Genomic DNA, 19053 nt, shown 5'->3' with positions numbered 1-19053 from the left:
CTGTGTGTTTTTAATTTGTTAAGAAAAAAACAGCCTCCACCACTCCAGAAATCCTCTGACCTGACTAAATACTTTATTATTCAAGGCATCTCAAAGGTTTCAGTTGTCTGATTGCTGAAATTATTTCTACTGGAATTCATTCAGGGCAGACAAGGGTTATCCTCTTTGCAGAGTGCATTTTGCCAGGTATTGCAGGGCAACACGTGATTTAAGCTCCTTTGAATGTGCCACTGCCAGGTAACTTCACCCAGAGTCTTGGCAGCAGCAGAGGTTTGGCGTCTCCCTGACGTGTGGGTGAATGTTTTGGTGTCTGTTAGGTCTATTTTAATCAGTTTCTATTTGTGGTGAACAAAGAGTTCCTAATTCATACATGTCAATATTGGCAAAATATTGGCAAATTAGAGTTTGAATTGAATCAACAGAGAGTGCTTTATTTAATGCAGGGTTCAGTAAATTATGTAGCAGGTGCTGAAGAAGGGAAATACCGTTTTGTTTTCTGAATGGTGTACCGCTGACAATTTGAGGTAAAGATAATGACCCTCCTTTTGTTTTTGCTCACTTTGGTGGGAGCCCTGGTGGCGCTGCATTGTGCCCCTGTTTGGGCTGCTCAGAATGTTTTCTGCCCAGTGAATCAAGGGCATTGTGTGATACAGACAGGGCTATAAACAGCCAGTCTACTTTGGTATCGAGGCCTCCTGGCTGTAATCAGCTTACCTCCATGTGCTTATGTGCAGAGCCAGCCCCTGGGACAGCAATTGTGTAGGGTCCCGCTCACACCATCGCTGCCAGGTGTGAGGCTGCTCGGCCCCATGCCCACCCTCGGTGCCAGCGCTGCCCTGCATGTAGCACTTTTCCAACAGCTCTGATTCCCTGAACATCAGGTGACTTCCCTGTGACTTCCAGCCACAGCCATGGGATTGTTTGACAAACTGGCAGGATGGCTTGGGCTGAAGAAAAAGGAGGTTCATGTCTTGTGCCTTGGTTTGGACAACAGCGGCAAAACAACGATCATCAATAAACTTAAACCTTCAAATGTAAGTAGCCTGCTTGGTTCATTGCTGGGTGTTTGTTTGATCTGGGTTTGCATGCTGTTACAAAGGATGTGCCCATGGAAAAGATGTGAAGAGCTTGTGATTTAGCACAGTGGAACAAATATATTTTAAGATTTTCCAGCTAACTAAAACTAAGGGTAAGCATTCACACACACATTATTTTCCAAAAAACCCTACAGTTAACGTGGCACACTTTTGTTAAGATCACCCAACAAGGAAGGGTTTGTGATGGCTGAAATCAGGATCTGAAACAGTCACTTAAATCACTTCAATAATTGTCACATTGTTACAAGTGATGTTGAACATTTAGGATTGATACAATTGTACAACAACTTATCATGTTTTTTTTAATCTCTTCCTGAAAAATAGTAAGTGCATGAGATAACAAAATAAGAAATAAAAAGACGTACATTTAAGGGTGACTTCACTATTTTTAAGGCAGAATAATTTTCAAAATAAGTACCACTGATACTTGCAATTCATTCATCCAGTGAAGAGTGTTTGAGGCCACTAGGAGTGCCTAATATTCTGAGAGTAGGATCCTTGTTTCTAGGTATGTTTATGGACTAGAAATAGATGAATTTTGGTATGCATATTCTAAGGCAAAGGATGTGCATCTTGGTTATGTGCATCTGGGAAACGGATTTTTGTTGTTTATATTCGGACACAGCTTTTTAAAAAATTATTATTACTAGTTTTCATTGACTTCTACCCTGTGAGTCCACTGGACATTGTTTAAAAAGTATGACATAGTGGTGAGTCTGCTACTCTTCCATTCCTGGCAATTATTCTTCCACTGAAAATTGAGTAGATTTATAAACAAAGACTATAAACTCCTTGCTGTCTGCTGCCACTTGTTAGGGAGAAAGGCTACAATGTGTACCAGGCAAATTGTACTTTTTGTAATTACTGAGACCTTTTTTGTAGAGGGTTTTTATGTCACGCCTTAAGCAGTAAAAGATTCCTAACTCAAACTTTAAGATTTATCACAATAATGGGCATTAGAGAAGCTCTCTGTGGAATTGTATGAGTAGAATGAATACAATTTGTTTGTAATGAGAATTTATAGGAGGATGACTTTCCATCCAGCTTAAGTCCTACCCTTGCAAGACATGCCAAATAGTCTAGCATGCAACAAATGTCATTAGATCAAAGTTAATAAAACTGTTTATTTTTAGTAAGTTCAGTGGACAGGTGATTTTGAGCTCTGGGTCAACTCAGTCTTCATAAGAACTTGTGCTTTGCCCCAGGAGCAATATATTATTTATCCTATAGGGTAAATCCAAATGTTTTTCCATCTGTTTGCAGTTGTTTCTGCTGGACCTGCCTATGGATGGTGTTTGGAATAAGGGGCTCTAGGAGTCTGTGCAAGGATTGCATGTCACTTTCTCAGACGGCTCTGTAATCTATGGGATGTGACCTTTCTTCCTGCTCAATATCGGTGCTTCTTAGAGGAGCTATTCTTTTCCACCAACTTAGCTGATAGGTTCCTTGACCAGCTCAGTAGTAAATCAGTTATCAGACAGATCTCTTAATAGTGCTTTGTGTTTTGGCCATTCCAGTAGTGTTTACTCTATTCCCCAGAAAATACAAAACCCCCAATTCTGAATTACTTTACTTTTCTGGGAACTTTTTTAATATTTCACAGTTTGGGACAAAAATAGATCTGTAATGTATTCATGTTTTAAATATATTTCAGTATTTGCATTTTCTAATTTGGTTGTAAGATCTGTGCTTTCTTTTCTTCAAAGGCTCAAACTCAGGACATCGTTCCAACAATAGGATTCAGTATAGAGAAATTCAAAACTTCAAGGTAGTACTTTGTTTCTTCATTAGCAGTAGTGATTATTGTACCATAGTTGGACTTAATGATCTCTCTCAGTGAGTTTGTAACTGAGTATCATTTGTAGTGGTGTAATGACTTGACATTGCAGTTTGTTGAAATGTCGTACCCAGGAGACCTAATCATGATCCAGGACTGAGTGTGTTAGAATATAATGTGTGTTTTGTGCTGCTATAAAACTATTAAAAATTTTTTAAAAGTTTTTTTACTTTTTTTGCAGTAGCCTGTATAAACATCTGATCCCTGTCTGTTGAGAGATTCAGAATAGGGCACTGTTACAGATTGGAGGAGAGACAGCTGCTGAGGTGGCAGCCTAAATTCCACTCTCAATCTGGTAACCTAAATTAAGCACTCTCACTGGAGGTACTCTGAACAGATTGCAGTGTAATCTCATTAAATGCAAAAGGATGGCTACAGCATTAGCAATGCAAAGGTGGCAGGAGCAAAGGCCAGGAAACAGAGTAATAAGTCATTAGTTGAATGAAGACTAAGATTTAGATTAAGAATGTCGTGACACGAGGATATTTCAAGGAGGCAGTATCATTTTGTTATTTTGTGCCTTTCACTGGATGTTTTTAGTGTGTGCAGTTAGTCTTCAAATCAAGCAGTATGGCCTAACTGGGTGGGAGATCTGCAAGAAAATTGTTTATTCCTTGATCTGATATGTTATAGTGAAAGGTTTCATATTTCTCTAAGAGCTTCAACAGCTGAGCTCTGTCACAATAAAGTACATCAAACAAGTTTGGGACTTAAATGTGAGAATGTAAATTTATATTGCTTTTTTTATTCTGATCCTGTAGTAGGAGAGACGATAACCTGTAAACACACCATGTTGAATGTTTTAAAAAAAACCAAAACAACTCCTAAAAATACCACCCCAAAACCTCAAACTCTACAGACTGACAAACCCAGAACTCCATGTCTGGGCATGGAGTGGCAAGGATGTCCAGAGAGCTTCCTTCTCCTAACCTCCTTGTTTTGGTGGCCTCCGCTTGGGGAGCTACTTGGGGCTACCCAAAAAAGGAGAGCCTAGTTCTGAACTTGATGTTGCCTCTGTAAATATTTTAGGAGCAGATGAGAACTTTTTGTAGTGTACAGTAAGCCTTGCTGTATGTAGTGTTTGGGTGAAATCTCACAGTGGCAAAGACTGGTCTTTGTAGCTTGGTCATCTGAACTCACTTGTTTTTACCAAAATGTACTCTTTTTTTTTTTTCCTAAAGGTGGAATTTATTTAGTGATTTTTAAAAGCCTTTTATTTTGTCCACATTTATACCTTTCTAGGGACAGAATTTAAGACAGGCTATGGACTTTAAGTCATGGTTCATCTGAATTTCACTTACTTGTAAACAGTATTTGATATCAGCATGATAGAGAGAGAGACTGAATGGGAGCTTATTTTGCATTTGATGTAACTTCAAATAATTGGTTTAGTTCTTTTATTCAGATAATAAACACATTTCCCATTGTGAAATATTTCTGTAATAAGGCTGCAAAACTGAGTAGGATCATTTGAAGGAAATCATGCAACCAGAGTTAATTTGGGAATTTTTCTCAGTTGATTTGGACTTAAACTGATCTGGCTTTTTTTTTTTGACCGGGTAGCAAAGAAAATGAATGTGGTTTGGGTTTTGTTCTTTTTTCCTGGGCCTCATGCACTTCTTTTCTCTTCAGTTTGTCTTTCACAGTGTTTGATATGTCAGGTCAAGGGAAATACAGAGACCTCTGGGAACACTACTACAAGTAAGCCTATAATTTATTTTAAAGCATTGCTGTTCATATTAACTGTTGTGTAGGTTATTTAAACAGAGGTATGATAATAGCTAGTGGTTAGAAATGATTCAGAGAAGGCTTATACGTGGTGTTTGACAGAAGGTTTACTCTGGATAAATAAAACTTTCTATTCTAATAAATGAAAGTTTTTATTTGGTGTTACTCTGTGTTTGGGGAACATACTAGGGATGAGTTTTAAATGTTGAAATCTGAAAACCAATCCTGTAAGAAAGCCCAACATGAGTTAGGTTTCCAGATTTTCAGTTCTTTTGTAGGTCAGCTACTTAAAACCTGCAAGGTATTGGCTGATGGCTGAGCTTTTTAGGGGTGAGGGAAATGAACCTCAGAGGATGTAACTAAGATCCTGTAACTAAGAACCTTAATGAACATTCTTAGTGTGATTTGTTAAACAGGACATTTTCTGTATTTTATACTACTCTGGTATTGCCTTTTGGTAATAGATGGACACCATTCTCTGGTTTTGGAGCTTTTAGTGAATATGTATTATTTATATTATTTCTTATATATATTTAGTTAATCTTTATTTGCATTGTCTCATTGCTATTCTGTAATGCCTGATCCTGATCTAGATAACATGAACAATACTAAACCATGCAGAAGTAGCTTGGAGAAGTAGAAGGGATAAATTCTGAATATTACAATATTGATTAAATATTAATATCAGTTGTGGTAGAGCTTAAATTGTTTTTTAATTGAGGATTAATGCTTCCTCTCCTTCCTGTGCAAATTGTGTTAACATTGAAAACATTTGGCCAAGAGATATTCATTGTTCAAGAGTATTAGATTTGCATTTCAATAACTGATGCCCTCAGGCTGCTCTCAAAATGCTAGCATAGAGCTTCATAAGCAAATAATTTTTGTGATTGCTGTATTTAATGCAGTAACTTATCCCTTGTGGGGCATAAATGCCTTTTTCATCTTAACAATAACTCCCTAAATCTAAGGGAGTGTTTTAGGTTATGCTGACATAACCTGAAACATAAATGATATATGCACTTGTATCCTCCTCTGGTCCTGAACAAGTGCAGAAGCACATATTTAAGATTAACTTCTAAGAATAATATAAAAACAATAATTTATGTTAATTAAATAAAAATATTAATTAAATAATTATGTGCTGTTCAGTTTATAAAGTTAAGCAAGATTTAATTTTGCAGGAAATTAGGTCTGGCCAAGTGTCAAAGTAGTTATCTTGGAGTCCTTCAAGTCTGGACTTTTCTTCTATTTGGCTTGAAAGTATCTTCTAGTTCATTTGCTAGGTACATTTATCTTAAATAACCCCAAAGTCATGTTGTGTCCCTATCCCTGATACTTTGTGAAGTTATTTTTTTGGTGGTAAATACATGCCAATACTCTTGATTCCTCTGATAAAATACTCTATGCTCATGAAAATTGTTTAGGCATTTCCAGCTAATATGCAAAAGCTTTATTTACTAAAGGTTCTGTACACCAGAAAAGAGTGGGCCTTCTCATACAATCTTGGGCTGCTCAGGTTATTTCTGGTTTCCAGCAGGTATAGATCTGTTTCTTATCAAAATACAAAGATAGATGGTGCTGGAGGGTAAAGAATGTATTCATAATGGTGTCTCAGACAAATGTAAAATGAAGGAAAAGTGATTACATTAAAATATAAAGTAAATATATTTCTGTGGGTGTTTACAACACGTGAATTATGAATTGGTGAGATTTTATTTGGTTTTCAAAACAAGTTTAAATAAATGGAACTTCAAGTCAAAATATCAGTAACATCTTGAAGTAATGAGTTGAGTAGCTGCATTTATGTTGTGACTGTGGTCACACTACCAGCAAAATGTCCTAATGATTTGAAATAGTTGAAAGTTTTTACCTGTTATTTGAAAAAAAGGAGAAAGATCCTGTTTATGCAGGATATGTAAAGGTTGAAATAAACTGCATATGCCTAGCTGTGGACACAGGTTTTATCTAAAAATGTATTTGACCTTTCTCTAAATACATTTAGTACAGGAAATACAGAATTTCTGTAAAGATCTGTCTTTATGGGTTTTTTTCCTTTATGGGGTTGACCACAGTGTCAAAATAGCAGTTGGTTACATTTTGAAGTTCATTTTTCAGTCTGGTTAGTGAAACCAAGCTTTTCTAGAAGGTGTGTGGAGACTGAACCTTGTAGGGGCAGGTAACAACCTCATGTCTAAAAAAAATATGCATGTTACCAAAAGATTGAATTTCAGAAATAAGACAGGATTCCAATGTCAATGGTAAATAACAATGACAAAAATTAGAGGAAATATCAGGTTTGTTTGGACATTTTTCTTGGTGTTTCTTCTGAAGCCTTTTCTTATTCACAGAATATTAATTTCTTTGAGAACCTATAATTTGCCTCTTTGCTCTTTTTATGTTATGCAGAGAAGGCCAAGCCATAATTTTTGTCATTGATAGCAGTGACAAATTAAGAATGGTTGTGGCCAAAGAAGAACTTGACACCCTTCTGAATCATCCAGGTGAGGAGGCTTTTTCCCCCTTCTGTGTCTTTTGTTATGTTGCCTTAAGAAAAGCCCTTATCTGACACATTCTGAGTGCTTTGCAAGTATTTTAACCTTTCATGAATATTAGCACAATAATCTTCCAAAACATGTGGGGTTTTTTTTTACCTATTGACATTTGGAAATTGGTCACACTTCAGCTTTCTACACTGTGTTGGGTTGGTCTCTTATTAGTCAACATAGATCAAAAGTTACCTTGTTTTGAGAAAGAATAGACTTAGAGTTAGAAGCTGGAGAGGCTTCTTGTTATGACCAGCAGAAGCCAAACTGTCTCTCCCTGTCTTTTTTTTCCATGAAGACAGCTAATTCCTTTAATGTAATATTTAACTTTCTTTTGTCATCCTCATTATAATTTTTTATGCTTTAGCCAGAAATTCAAAGGGATAATTACACCAGTAAATTTCAATTCTCTGTGGAAGAGGATATGAGAGGATTTATGATCAGGGTCTTGTTTTTAGGGGTTTGGTTTGGGCTTTTTTTTCATATGAGACTGCACCTTAATTAAGTTCTGATATCAGTCAATTCTTTGCCCTTCCATGTATCCAACATTACTGGGATGTGTCTGTACGCAATATGCAATTTTGACTTTCAGCACTTTTGGTAGTTGCTCTACTTAACCAGAATATTAAACTACATCTAGGAAGTTTAACAGTGAAATAATCCTGTGATTCCTTATTTATTGAAATTATACAACCTTATTTTGTTGGATTTCCATGCTGAAAGTAAGAAAGGAAAAGCTGACTTGCATTTCTGAGAAAAACAAAGTGTGATAAGGACAAATATATTTCCATGTCTTTATTTTCCATGAAGACTGTATACAACACTTTAATTCATCGACAAAGATGCTGGAGCTGACTGGACCTTTTTATTCTCATGTTCTAATTTCTCATTCAAGGGTATGGGCTACTTCAAATGCAGACACTGAAAAGACAGTGTTACAAAAGTCACAGGGAGGATGAGGTGAGCCAAAGGCTGCAGGTGGATTACACAGAGGCCAGGGCACTTTGTACCAAGTTAGGAATTAACTGCAGCAATAAAACCCAATTCTGTTAGTGGAGTGAACCACACAGGGCCAAGGGTGAGAGGTAAAGCTGCTGGAAGAAGTTAGTGGTTTAACAGAGGGCAGAAGAATAAAAATGTTTAGACAGAGTAGAAGCAACCTTAGGTGAGGCTTTTCATTTAGGCATTAATAGGTCACTAATGCTGACGTAGCAGGTCAGTGCAGTTCAGTTGTTCATGAGTTTGTGTCTTTCAAGTTCAAAAGACCAGGCTCTGGCCACTGAATACACTCCTGAGAGGCAAGAGACAGCAGTTGTGAATTGCTGCCATGGATGGCTTAGCTCCAACACAGCAACAGTGTCACTGATTTATCAGTTTTGGTATATCACATGTAAGAGAACCAAAGAGCTTAAAAACTTCTTTTAGGATAATGTTCAATAAAAGTAGCAGTTAGATGAATCAATATACAACAGGTTTGCTGTATCAGTACTTTCATTTGTATTAGTGTTCTGCCTTTCTTGCTGCATACCCTACTTTCTCCCAGTGTATGCTTGTGTTAGTGTCATCCTCCTGGAGTGGTTTAAATGTATGTATTTACCTAAGTTTTAAATGGAATTGAATCAATTCCTTTCTCTAAAAATCTTAGGAGTCCTGCAGTGAAACAGTTCCCTGTCTTTTTGCCAGGCTTTGCCTGAGAGAAAGGGAAGGGAGTGTGTCCTGTGAAGCATTAAAGGGTTAGAAGTTGTACTAGCTGGGACTCTTGTGAATCAGAGCTATAAATTATTTTTACTTATATTAATGGACAATGCACTCTTCAAATAACAGTTTGTTTAATGATAACTGTATCATTTTTTGGTTCTTTACTCAAATTTCATTCTTCAGCACTTTGAAAGATGGTAGCTGTAGATGACCTGGATTAGATGATGACTCTTGGGTCACTTCACCTCCAGCACATGTTTCTAAACTAAACTAAAATTCTTGTAAACTTGAAATTCTTTGTGTAAAATTGCACATCACCCATCTAGTGTCTGGAATGTTTTTTAACGTGTTAATTCATAACCACTTGCAGCTAGAAAAATTTTGCTTTCCATTAGTAACTGTGAAAATTGTGGGAGGGAAATGATGCACATTAGGAAATAATATAAATTTCTGTGGCCATTACTTTATTTAGCAAATATCTTTGGGTATGCATTATGAGTCTGGGTGGGTAGGTTGTGCCCCTTTCTAATTGTTTAGGAAAACACTGGAAACTCCTTGATTAACTTGTCTGTTTCCATATGTGATTGTCAGCTAATTTATGTGGTCTTTACCCGTAACCTGCAACCTGTGGCTACCAGGGTTCATTTAATTATACTGTAAATTACTGTAAAAATTTCAGTCAGGAGACTCAATAGCTGTTCAACTATGGAATCAAAACAGATATTTAATTATTCTGTGCTTGTATTTTGAGGCCTTTGACTTGTGTTTATGGATATCAGAGGAAAAAAGAGCTCCAGGAAGGGTAAATAGTTTGTGAAAACTGTGTTTTGATTAGCACTTAACATCTTTGAATGAATATGAGGAGATAGTATTATCTCCACTGATTCTGTGGAAATGTTTAGTAGGAAGGTAGAAAAGAACAGAAGTAGGAAAGTTCAAACCATTTCAGCACTGACAGTTTGTTGGGATTTTGGGCATTTTATCATCCTCCTGCCCATCAGCAGGGGTGGATGGCTTATGTTAGACATTTTAAAATAAATCTTTACCTACTTTTCTGTGTGAAATAATGTTTTCTTTTTACTATTTTAAAAAGAGCCTGTTTAGCAATTTTCATTGAGGTGGTAGTGTGCAAGTTCTTTTCCTATCAAGCACTGATGGATAGACTAAAACCTAGATTTTCTCTAATCCTGGATATCATTCTTTGTATAAATAATATGAAAAATTTTGAGAGTTAGTCTTGGTGCTGGTAATTGTCTTGGCAGTGTTACATCTGTAACATTGAAGAGAATATGTTTTGTTTCCTTTCAATCACCATATAGTCTTTTGGGGTAATCTGTGAGGTTTAAACTTGTCTTTGTCTAAGTATCCCAGATATTGCCAGAGTACTTTGTTTGGTCTGTAGTTCTCACTGCAAGCTGAAAGAGCTTCTAGAGAAGAAGTCCTTCTAGGGAAGGGAGAATAAAGGATGTCCACATGTGCATTTTTTCCAGTTTTATGAATTCTATGAAGTAATGGATGCTTTCCAGGACACTAAAGGATAATTCAGACTACCCTTCTCAGCTATTGTTGTGACGTTACAAATGAACACAAATTATTTTTTCCATCCATTTTATACATCCAGTCCTCACTAAGCAGAGATGGGCAGTATTTGTAGGCAGTGGTTTCATCTCTTGTTCTTCAGCTTCACCAGCAATTCCTATCTCCAGCTTAAAGTGTGGGTATAAGGTAGAGGGCGAGAGGGTGGAAGATTCCAAAGCCTGCAAGGAAGTTTGAGAGCATTTTGGAAGCATGTAGTAGAGGCCAGGTGACCCAACAGTGTGTGCATCTTGGTAGGATACAACCTTCAGAGAATTGCAGCTACAGGTGAGCAAAATACCTTCCTGTGTTGTTTGTACCTTGTTGCATGCAGAGATGAATGAGTGCTGCCTCATGTCCTGAGAGTCCTGTCTCTGCTCATGCCTAGACATTAAGCACCGCCGGCTGCCTATTCTCTTCTTTGCTAACAAGATGGACCTCAGGGATGCAGTGTCATCTGTGAAAGTGTCTCAGTTGCTGTCCTTAGAAAACATCAAAGACAAGCCCTGGCATATCTGGTACAAAGTTCTCTTTTTCTATACTTTTATTGGCATTACTTTGTGCATTCCTATTTTAGCCCTGTTGTGAGTGACACTCACTACTGTATAAAATAAATGGAGTAGATAAAAGACAGATTCCACACATGAAACACTAAATTTAAAACAGGAATATTAAAATACTTGTGGTGAAACTTACTTTAAATCTATCATGCATTCATTTAGACTGTGTCTTCAAAATTTTCACAGCAGAACTGTTAGCCAAGTAATGGAATGGAGGATTTTCAGTGAAATCAGAAAGCAGGGTTGATATGAGAAGAACAGTTGACATTATATTTTGCTGGGAAATTGAGTAGAATTGTTATTTAAGTGCTTCTGCTAGATTACCTTGCAGGTTTGAGAATATCAATAATAAACCCTTTGGAATTTTTTCCCACTTTGCAGATGCTTCAGTAAACTGTTGTTGAAAGGCCATTTAGTAAACTGTTCTCTTATGTCTTCAGAGAGACACTGTACGCTTTGTACCAAGTCACGTTTGAGGGGATTTGTAGTTGTAAAAGCTTGTCTTTTGTTCCTGAAGGATGTAAGCTTTACTTAGTGCTGATGATCACAAGGAAAAAACTCCTTTTATCAGAAGTGCTTTATAGAAGTTAGTTTTTTGTCCTATTAAAGTCCTCAGCTGTTATAGGTAAAAGTGAAATCAGCAGCTAAATGCTGCTGAAAGCTACAATTTTCATTTTAGGCCCTTTCATGTTAAACTTGATTACCTGGACATTGTTTTTGTCCAGAAATCACACTCATGAATTTCCAAGCTTTTTGGAAGATCATTTTATAGGGCACTGCAGTTACAGTCCAGATTCACTGCTGTGCTGGTTTTCATAAACTGAAGAATGAAGAGCATTTAAACAGTTATCCCCCAGTGATTCAGAAGGTAGATTTACACTGTTCTCAGTGTAGCAGAATGGTTTTATACATTAACAGACACTCCTGGGGTTGCTGTTACAATGAAGTGTGTGCACACACATCATTCCTCCTTCCAGTACTCCAGCATTCTCACTGTGTGTAGGAACTGCATGGAGGACATTTGGGCTTGATCATCTTAAAGGTCTTATCCAGCCTAAATGATTCCATGATTCATGGCTGCTGTTGGAGGGAGTAAACATCTTTCACAGCATTGTTTGAGGAGAGAGGCATTGCAGAACAAGGTGTCTGCCTCGAGTGGGAGCTCTCCCAGAGCCCCTTATGTTCTAGGAATGATTCCTTATGCCTTGAAACTGGAATTAAAAGAGATCACATCATGAAATGGCGTTTCCCTGTGGGGAAGGTACCCTATATTATTTGAGGAGCAGTCTTCTCCATAGGAAGAAAACTTAAGGAAACTACCTGATGCTACTTTGTGATTATGTAAATTACAAGTTTGGTGATGACTCAACTAAAACTGGTATTTTTACAATGTTTTTGAAATTTGATTTGTTTCTTTCAGTGCCAGTGATGCTCTTAAAGGAGAAGGATTACAAGAAGGTGTGGATTGGCTCCAAGGTATATCATATGTAATTCTCTTGCCGTATTTTCAGTCTGTTAAACTCTTTCATTTTGTAAGGTTTTTTTCTTTATTGTTTCCTTTGTTTTCTTTCTGTCCATTTCTGCTGTCAGATCAAATTACACAGTGAGTACTAAAGAGCTCTGTCTCATACTTGCCTTTCATTTATGTCCTTAATGTACATAGAACATTATGTGGGCTTCCCTGACCAGGGTTTGCATTATGAAATACTAATGCACACTCTTGCAAACAGTGTAGCACTTTCATTTAAACAATACCAGCTCCCATACTTCAATTTCTTATTGTGGTAGTTCAGTTTCTTCTTAAATTTATTCTTAATATCCTGTCCCTGTTTTACATAACTTAATGTTATGTATCAAGAAATGGTGAAAGAAAATAAGCCAAGTACCCCGACAAATACGCAGGTTTTAATTATACACCTTCAGCTCTTTAATCCAGAGCCAAAAGAAGAAATTCTTACACCATAACAATTATAGGACATGCAGACACCCATAACTGCATGGAAAATATCAGATCCAGCTTGGATGATGTCTGACATCCAGCATCTTTAATTACAAACTTGATACAGATGTTGTGTAATTACAAACTTGGTACAGATGTTGTGTCTCCTCCTGTTGTGTGTTGGTAAGGCAAGGCTCTGGTCTCTCTTGTTCTCCTGCTCAATGTTTAGGTTAGTGAAGTGTGGCATAGTTTTGGCAGACTGATCCCAATTTTAGCTCCCTGGCTGGCGTTGCTTGTGTTGTGAAGTGCTTCGGGTGGTGCGGGCTCAGCCGACTGCAGCACCCGCCTGTGCTGTGCCCCGCCGGCCGCCGGGTGTCAGCGCTGGCCCGGGGACAGCCTCCTTGCGCAAGGGTAACAGCCAGCCCTGGCCCGGGTTAACCCATCCCCACTGCTCTGGGGACACCAGGCTGTCCTTTCTACTTAGACTCGTCCTGTTGACTAGAAAAAGATGGTTTGTTTTACCCAGTTTTGTAGAGTGCAAAAACAGTCGGTGATGTTTTCAGAGGGAGAGCTGCTTGCCAAAAATAGTCTTTAGAAAGAGATTTACTGCCCTACAGAAGAGCAGTGATGTATCCTCCACCAGCTAAAATAAATCTGGAGTGGAGAACCAGGATTTTGGTGTTGGGTTTCCTCCTCTCCTATATCCTATCATCATAGAGGCAGATTCCAAATCATAATTTTTCCTAATTTCAGGCACAGTTCTGACTTAGTAATGTTTTCTTGCTATGTTCAGAGTTTCCTCTTCTTTTGGAAGAACCTTTAGAGTTTCAATCCAAATTTTGGGTTTTTACATAGCTTCATGCTACTTAAAAGGATCTCAAATGCTTGTGTAAATATTTTCTGACAAAATATTTAAGTTATAGATGTAGATTTTTTTTAAGCACAGCAAGCAGATGCTTCTCCTGTCACTCACATAGCTCTTACAGCTATTCATTTCTTATGGAGTGTTAAACTTCTTAATTTTCTGAGCTGAAAATCCTCATGAAGGGGCTCCATCTGAAAATTTCCTTTAAGTCCCTGGTTCAGTGAACCCAAAACTGAAGAGGGGATGAGTTTAAATGGTACTGTTAAACTAAGCACATGTAGTTTGGCAATTTTATGTTTAAAGGCTGAATACTTTGATATTTCAAGGACAAATTTTTACTCTTGATTCTCCTCATTCCTAGAGCACCAGATGGAAATATTTGGAACAAATCTGTAGTTATGGTAGTCCCTAAATCACAGCCTGGGGATGCCATAAAATTCAGAGGAGGAAATGACACCTGGTGAATGAGTACACAGTTCTTGTCAGCAACCCAGCTTTTCTTACTTACCCCTTCCAGAGTCATTTCACAGTTGGGGTGGCAGGGGAAGAAAGTTTTGTGGGTTTTTTTCCCTAGTGAAGGCTGGGTTTGCTATTTCCCTATTTTGTAATGGGATTGCTTTTGCAACAGCACATCCTCCATAGGGTAAAACAAACTTGTCTCACAGCATTCCCCTTGAGCGGGAGAGATTGTTTCAATTTCCACATTTTGTAATGGGATGCTGGATGCTTTTGGTAGCCAAGAAAACATTTGAAGTGAGTTGAGAAGTGGCAATCAGGCAGCAATATGGAGAAGTGGGGCTGCAGACTGCAAAGTTTTCATGTGAGTTATTAGAAACCAAACTTTCACTGTTTTGCTGTTGGACGGTTCATGTTCAGTTAGGTGGAAGCCAAAATGCCTAAAAGGAATTGAAATGCACACTTTATAGAACAAACTTCCAGGTCTTATGGTCATCAAAGTGATCTTATAAGCCTGAAGAACATAAAAATTGTATTAGGGGGAAGAGTCTCCCTGTTAAATTTCCAAGATTTGAGGGAAACAACTTGGGTGTACAGGGGTTTAAAAAGTGAATGAGAGAGCAAGTTGAAAACAAACTCTGCATTGTCCCCCATTCTTGTAACTACACCAAAATATCTAGATCTATTTTATGTTTTCAAAAAGCAAAATGCAGCAAAAATTCATCTTGTGCTAAGACTAGATGTTTCTTTTTATTAACAGGTCAGATGCAAGCAATGAAGACATGAGAGATAAATAAAGGCTCTATAGGGTTCTTTTACACCATTTGTCAGTAGGTGAAGAACACGTTCCTTGGAAAGGAAGAATGATTTGAAGAAGATGAACAGTTCGGCTAAAATATCCTGTATTGACCTTTTTCAGTTTAGTGTCTCTTCCAGAAAAACTGAATGTAGACAACTTAGCACCTCAGGTATGCACACTGAAGAATTAAATTGAATCTTGTGACTGGAGAGCATATACAGAAAAAAAATATTTGTGTTAACAATAAACATCTGCATTCATTTGAGGTTTAGGTGATAATTAGCCATCAGTAAATGCCCCTCTGTTTTTTGGGGGGACGCCTTTTGAGCAAATGGGAATATTTATTTTCCAGAGAAAGAAAAATCAGCACTTCCCGAAATCCATCTACATAAGATACCTACTGATTTTAGAGTCCCAGTTTTAGGCATTACTGCCATTTATTTTATATTAAAGTTTGATGTTTGGTTTTTATTATCCATCTCTAATATACTTCTATAAGAGTATTTTGATTAAATATATAAGGATTCAAGTGTTCACTATATTTGTTATAGATGATTGCAGATGTCTTTAAGAAATTGCTTTTAATGAAATGTTATGAATTGTTTTTTGTGATTATACCACGGTTATATTTGCATTCCCATCAATAAAACTTCTAATATATGACATGCCCTGATTGGGTTTTTTAACTTCAATATGCTCATTAATTGTCTTTACCTAGAGATTTTTGGTTTTCTATACATTTCATTTGGAATTTGTTTATCCATATTCAAGTGGATATAGCACTGTATATGTAATAAAATGGTATCTCTGTTGCCAAGGGTTTTTTTTATTAATTGCATATATTTTTTATACTACCTAATCCACTAGACTTCTCTCCCAGGTACTTAAGGAGCATATGAATCACAGGATGGGTCAGACTGGAAGAGACCAGAGTGGGGTCATGTGGCCCAACCTCCCTGCTCAGGCAGGACAATCCCAGAGCACATGGCACAGGATTGCATCCAGGTGGTTCTGGAATATCCCCAAGGAGGGGGGACTCCACAGCCTCTCTGGACAATCTGTTCCAGTGCATGGTCACCACACAGGAAAGTTCTTCACATGTCCAGGTGGAACTTCCTGCGCATCATTTCTTGCAAGTTGTACAAAAACACAATTATGGGACAGCTCACTGATTTACCAGATCATTATTATGAAATGTCTTATATATTTCTCTTGTGTATAAAGACTGTTATACTTCCAAAAATAAATTTAATAAACTTTCTGGCTCCAAAGTGTACCATAGGTAAAAAATTAAGAACTTTATTTTTGTTCTGCCACTTCAGGAAAGAGCAGACTGACCCTGGCAGTGCTGAAGACTCCATTTAACTCAGTGATTACCTGATCCCTGTGGGATATGTAATATGCAGCTCTTGCAAAAGCTTCCCCCCACACCCATTAGCATATAAAACACACAAATGTTCTGTCAGCATGCCTTCTAGGCTCACCTCATAGAGGTATATTTGGAGCAAAAGGAGCTGAAATGGGAGAACAGTGTCATGTACTCTCAGTTATTAAATAGTTAAATTTAACACCCCTGCTTTGCTGGAAGAAAATCTCACTGTAAGAAATCTTCCTTACAGGATGCTGTGGTTCTTACACTTCAATTTGTCATGGAAGTATTTTCATGTCTCTTTCTGTGACACTGTTGGCCTTTTGTCAACTCTGAATCTAAGTATCTATACAAAAATCAAATACAAAGGAGGAACAGTAATATATAATTCTGAGAAGTTTTCCTCTGAATTGTGGGCAGATAATTTTTGGGTTTACTTTGCTTTGGATAATAAAGTAATTAAAATAATGGGTTGGAAGGGACCTTAAAGATCATTGAGTTCCAGCCCCTGCCTTGCCTGGACAAGGGACACCTTCCACCAGACCAGGTTGCTCAGAGCTCCATCCAGCATGGCCTTGAACAATTCCAGGGGTGGGAAATTGCTTGGGCAATCACTGCCAGTGCCTCACCACACTCTCAGTAAAGAATTTCTTCTTAATATCTAATCTAAAACTATTCTCTTGAAAGTAATACTTGTAAAACTGTTTTGCTGTCTGTAAGTATCTTGTAATTATTGTGGATCACTTATATGTCTTATTTAAATGAAACATTTAAAGTTAACAGTTTCTTTTCTACCAAAGAAAATTTAAGTTCTTACTAGAATCCATCTGCATTTCTGACTTCCGTGAACGGTATGGATTTTGATGGTTTTCTGATTATTTTTGTTTGTTTATTTTAAATTACATAAAGTGCTATGTTTATGCTGTGGATTGCCTTTACTGTCATGGGAAGCTGTTTGAACCTACTGCTTTGTTCTTCCATCTGCAAATCCAAGGGAAATACTATAAATTTTTTTTTTTTGCTCTCTAATTTGGTTATGAAGTGCTTTTTGAAAACAGCAGTTAGTTTTGTACTTCTATTATTGTTCCCCTTTTTGATTTTTTTGGTGTTTGATTTTGTTCTGCAGTGAGCAAACAGTTCTGTTCCTCCCCTAGGGAGCCACTGGTCTGAATGAAGACTGTTGGAAGAAATGGAAATAGGAACAGTTCTATTAGAAAAATGCTGGATTTTTATTCCCCTCCCCCCCCCCCCCTTATTACTGCTTCAACCATTAGTTATCTTTACTTTTAGAACATTTACGATCATTCTGTGAACATAAAACCTCCTGAGAGCATCTCTGCATGTTCACCTCTCCTTCCCACCTTGGTGTACAGGCATAAGTCACTAACATCCACAGGTGCGGGAGCTCTGAGTTGCTCTAAAAATGTTAAATTTTTACAATTTTACAAGGATTATATATTGCACAAAATTCTTATGGATCTGTGAAAAAAGGCTGTTTTGGAGTTGGTTTTTGTGGCTATCAGACTTCCATGCTATTCTCCCATTACATTTAGGATGTTAAAGTAATGAATGAGTTCTATCCTTGGTGCTCCAAGACAGTTTGCATTGACAACTTCTTTGTGCCCGAGGAACAAAGCAGACAAGGGAATAGTCTTTTTTTTTTTTTTTTTAATCCATGTTACTGAAGGTGTGGGCATTAAGTGATAACTTGAAGGGCAGTAGAGTAACCAAAAGTGACTCAGGGAATTTGGTCAGCGTTTTGTGCTATTGCTTCTAGGCACGCTGCCCACCTACATATTTATTAATTTCCTTTAAATATGCCTGGTCAGGCTTAAGACTAGCATTTTCCGCTGAAATACGGTGCAGTTGTTTTCATATACAAAGTGTTGCTTTCTAGGTCTCTTTACTGAGGAGGGGGCTATAGGTAAATGTGTAAATCGTGATTTTTCTAGCTGTGCCTCTCTAGCACTGAGAGCACCAGTCCATGGGAACCTTGTGTTTAACTACTGCTTGAAGCTGTGCTGAGCTTGCATGGCCTCAACACTCCTGGGCAATTTCACATGAAGCAAGTGCAGTTCTAAGTGTGAGGATGTAAATGTAATGGAGCTTCCTTTTAATCTCAGCCCTCTAACTGCAATTTCCTTGGGGTGTTTTATTTACTAATATGAAAGATAAGCTGCTGTAAAAGACCAGACATAACAGCTCGGCTTAGTTGTCTGCAGACAGGCATTCTGATGTGGTAATACGTGGAATGGTAACGTTGCACTTCAGAGCTTCTGTAAAACAGCTGTGCAACTGTTTTGGAAAGCAGCTTATCTCTTAGGAGCTTTAAGTAGGAAATATAATTTTGTTTGTAATAAGAAGTAAAATAATGCTGATTCAAAATGCTTGTCCTTAAAAGCAAACATTTATTAAGCCAAGAAATGGTGTTTAATCTCAAAAGGAATAGGGCTGGGGGGATTTTTTTTGTTTGTTTTAAGTTTCACTTGTTTTCAAAGTTTTACTTGGTTGGAAAATCACTCTTTTTATGATTAATTCCTGTCATCCATTTATTTTGTTCTTTCTGGCCTGCCTCATTCCCATTTTA

General features: G+C 37.5%; 1 protein-coding gene across 1 annotated transcript; it reads left to right on the top strand.

Annotated features, from left to right (window-relative positions):
• Positions 1 to 860: 860 nt before the first annotated feature.
• Positions 861 to 17393, top strand: ARL6 (ARF like GTPase 6). The gene is made up of 7 exons (XM_084226122.1): positions 861 to 1034; positions 2804 to 2865; positions 4567 to 4635; positions 7069 to 7163; positions 10867 to 10996; positions 12459 to 12514; positions 15059 to 17393. The coding sequence occupies exons 1-7, from the start codon at positions 912 to 914 to the stop codon at positions 15082 to 15084; spliced, it is 561 nt and encodes a 186-aa protein (XP_084082248.1). The 5' UTR covers positions 861 to 911; the 3' UTR covers positions 15085 to 17393.
• The last annotated feature ends 1660 nt before the right edge of the window (positions 17394 to 19053 follow it).

Source organism: Fringilla coelebs (genome assembly GCF_963513975.1).
Source record: "Fringilla coelebs genome assembly, chromosome: 2".
NCBI classification, from domain to species: Eukaryota; Metazoa; Chordata; class Aves; order Passeriformes; family Fringillidae; genus Fringilla; species Fringilla coelebs.
This window is presented reverse-complemented; position numbering and strand designations above follow the sequence as displayed.

Bases quoted from the DNA above. Each gene is read 5' to 3' on its own strand.
- ARL6 (XM_084226122.1), top strand. From the start codon at position 912: ATGGGATTGTTTGACAAACTGGCAGGATGGCTTGGGCTGAAGAAAAAG. The intron at 7,164-10,866 runs GTGAGGAGGCTT...GCTCATGCCTAG, and splicing joins CACCCTTCTGAATCATCCAG to ACATTAAGCACCGCCGGCTG. The intron at 10,997-12,458 runs GTACAAAGTTCT...TGTTTCTTTCAG, and splicing joins GACAAGCCCTGGCATATCTG to TGCCAGTGATGCTCTTAAAG.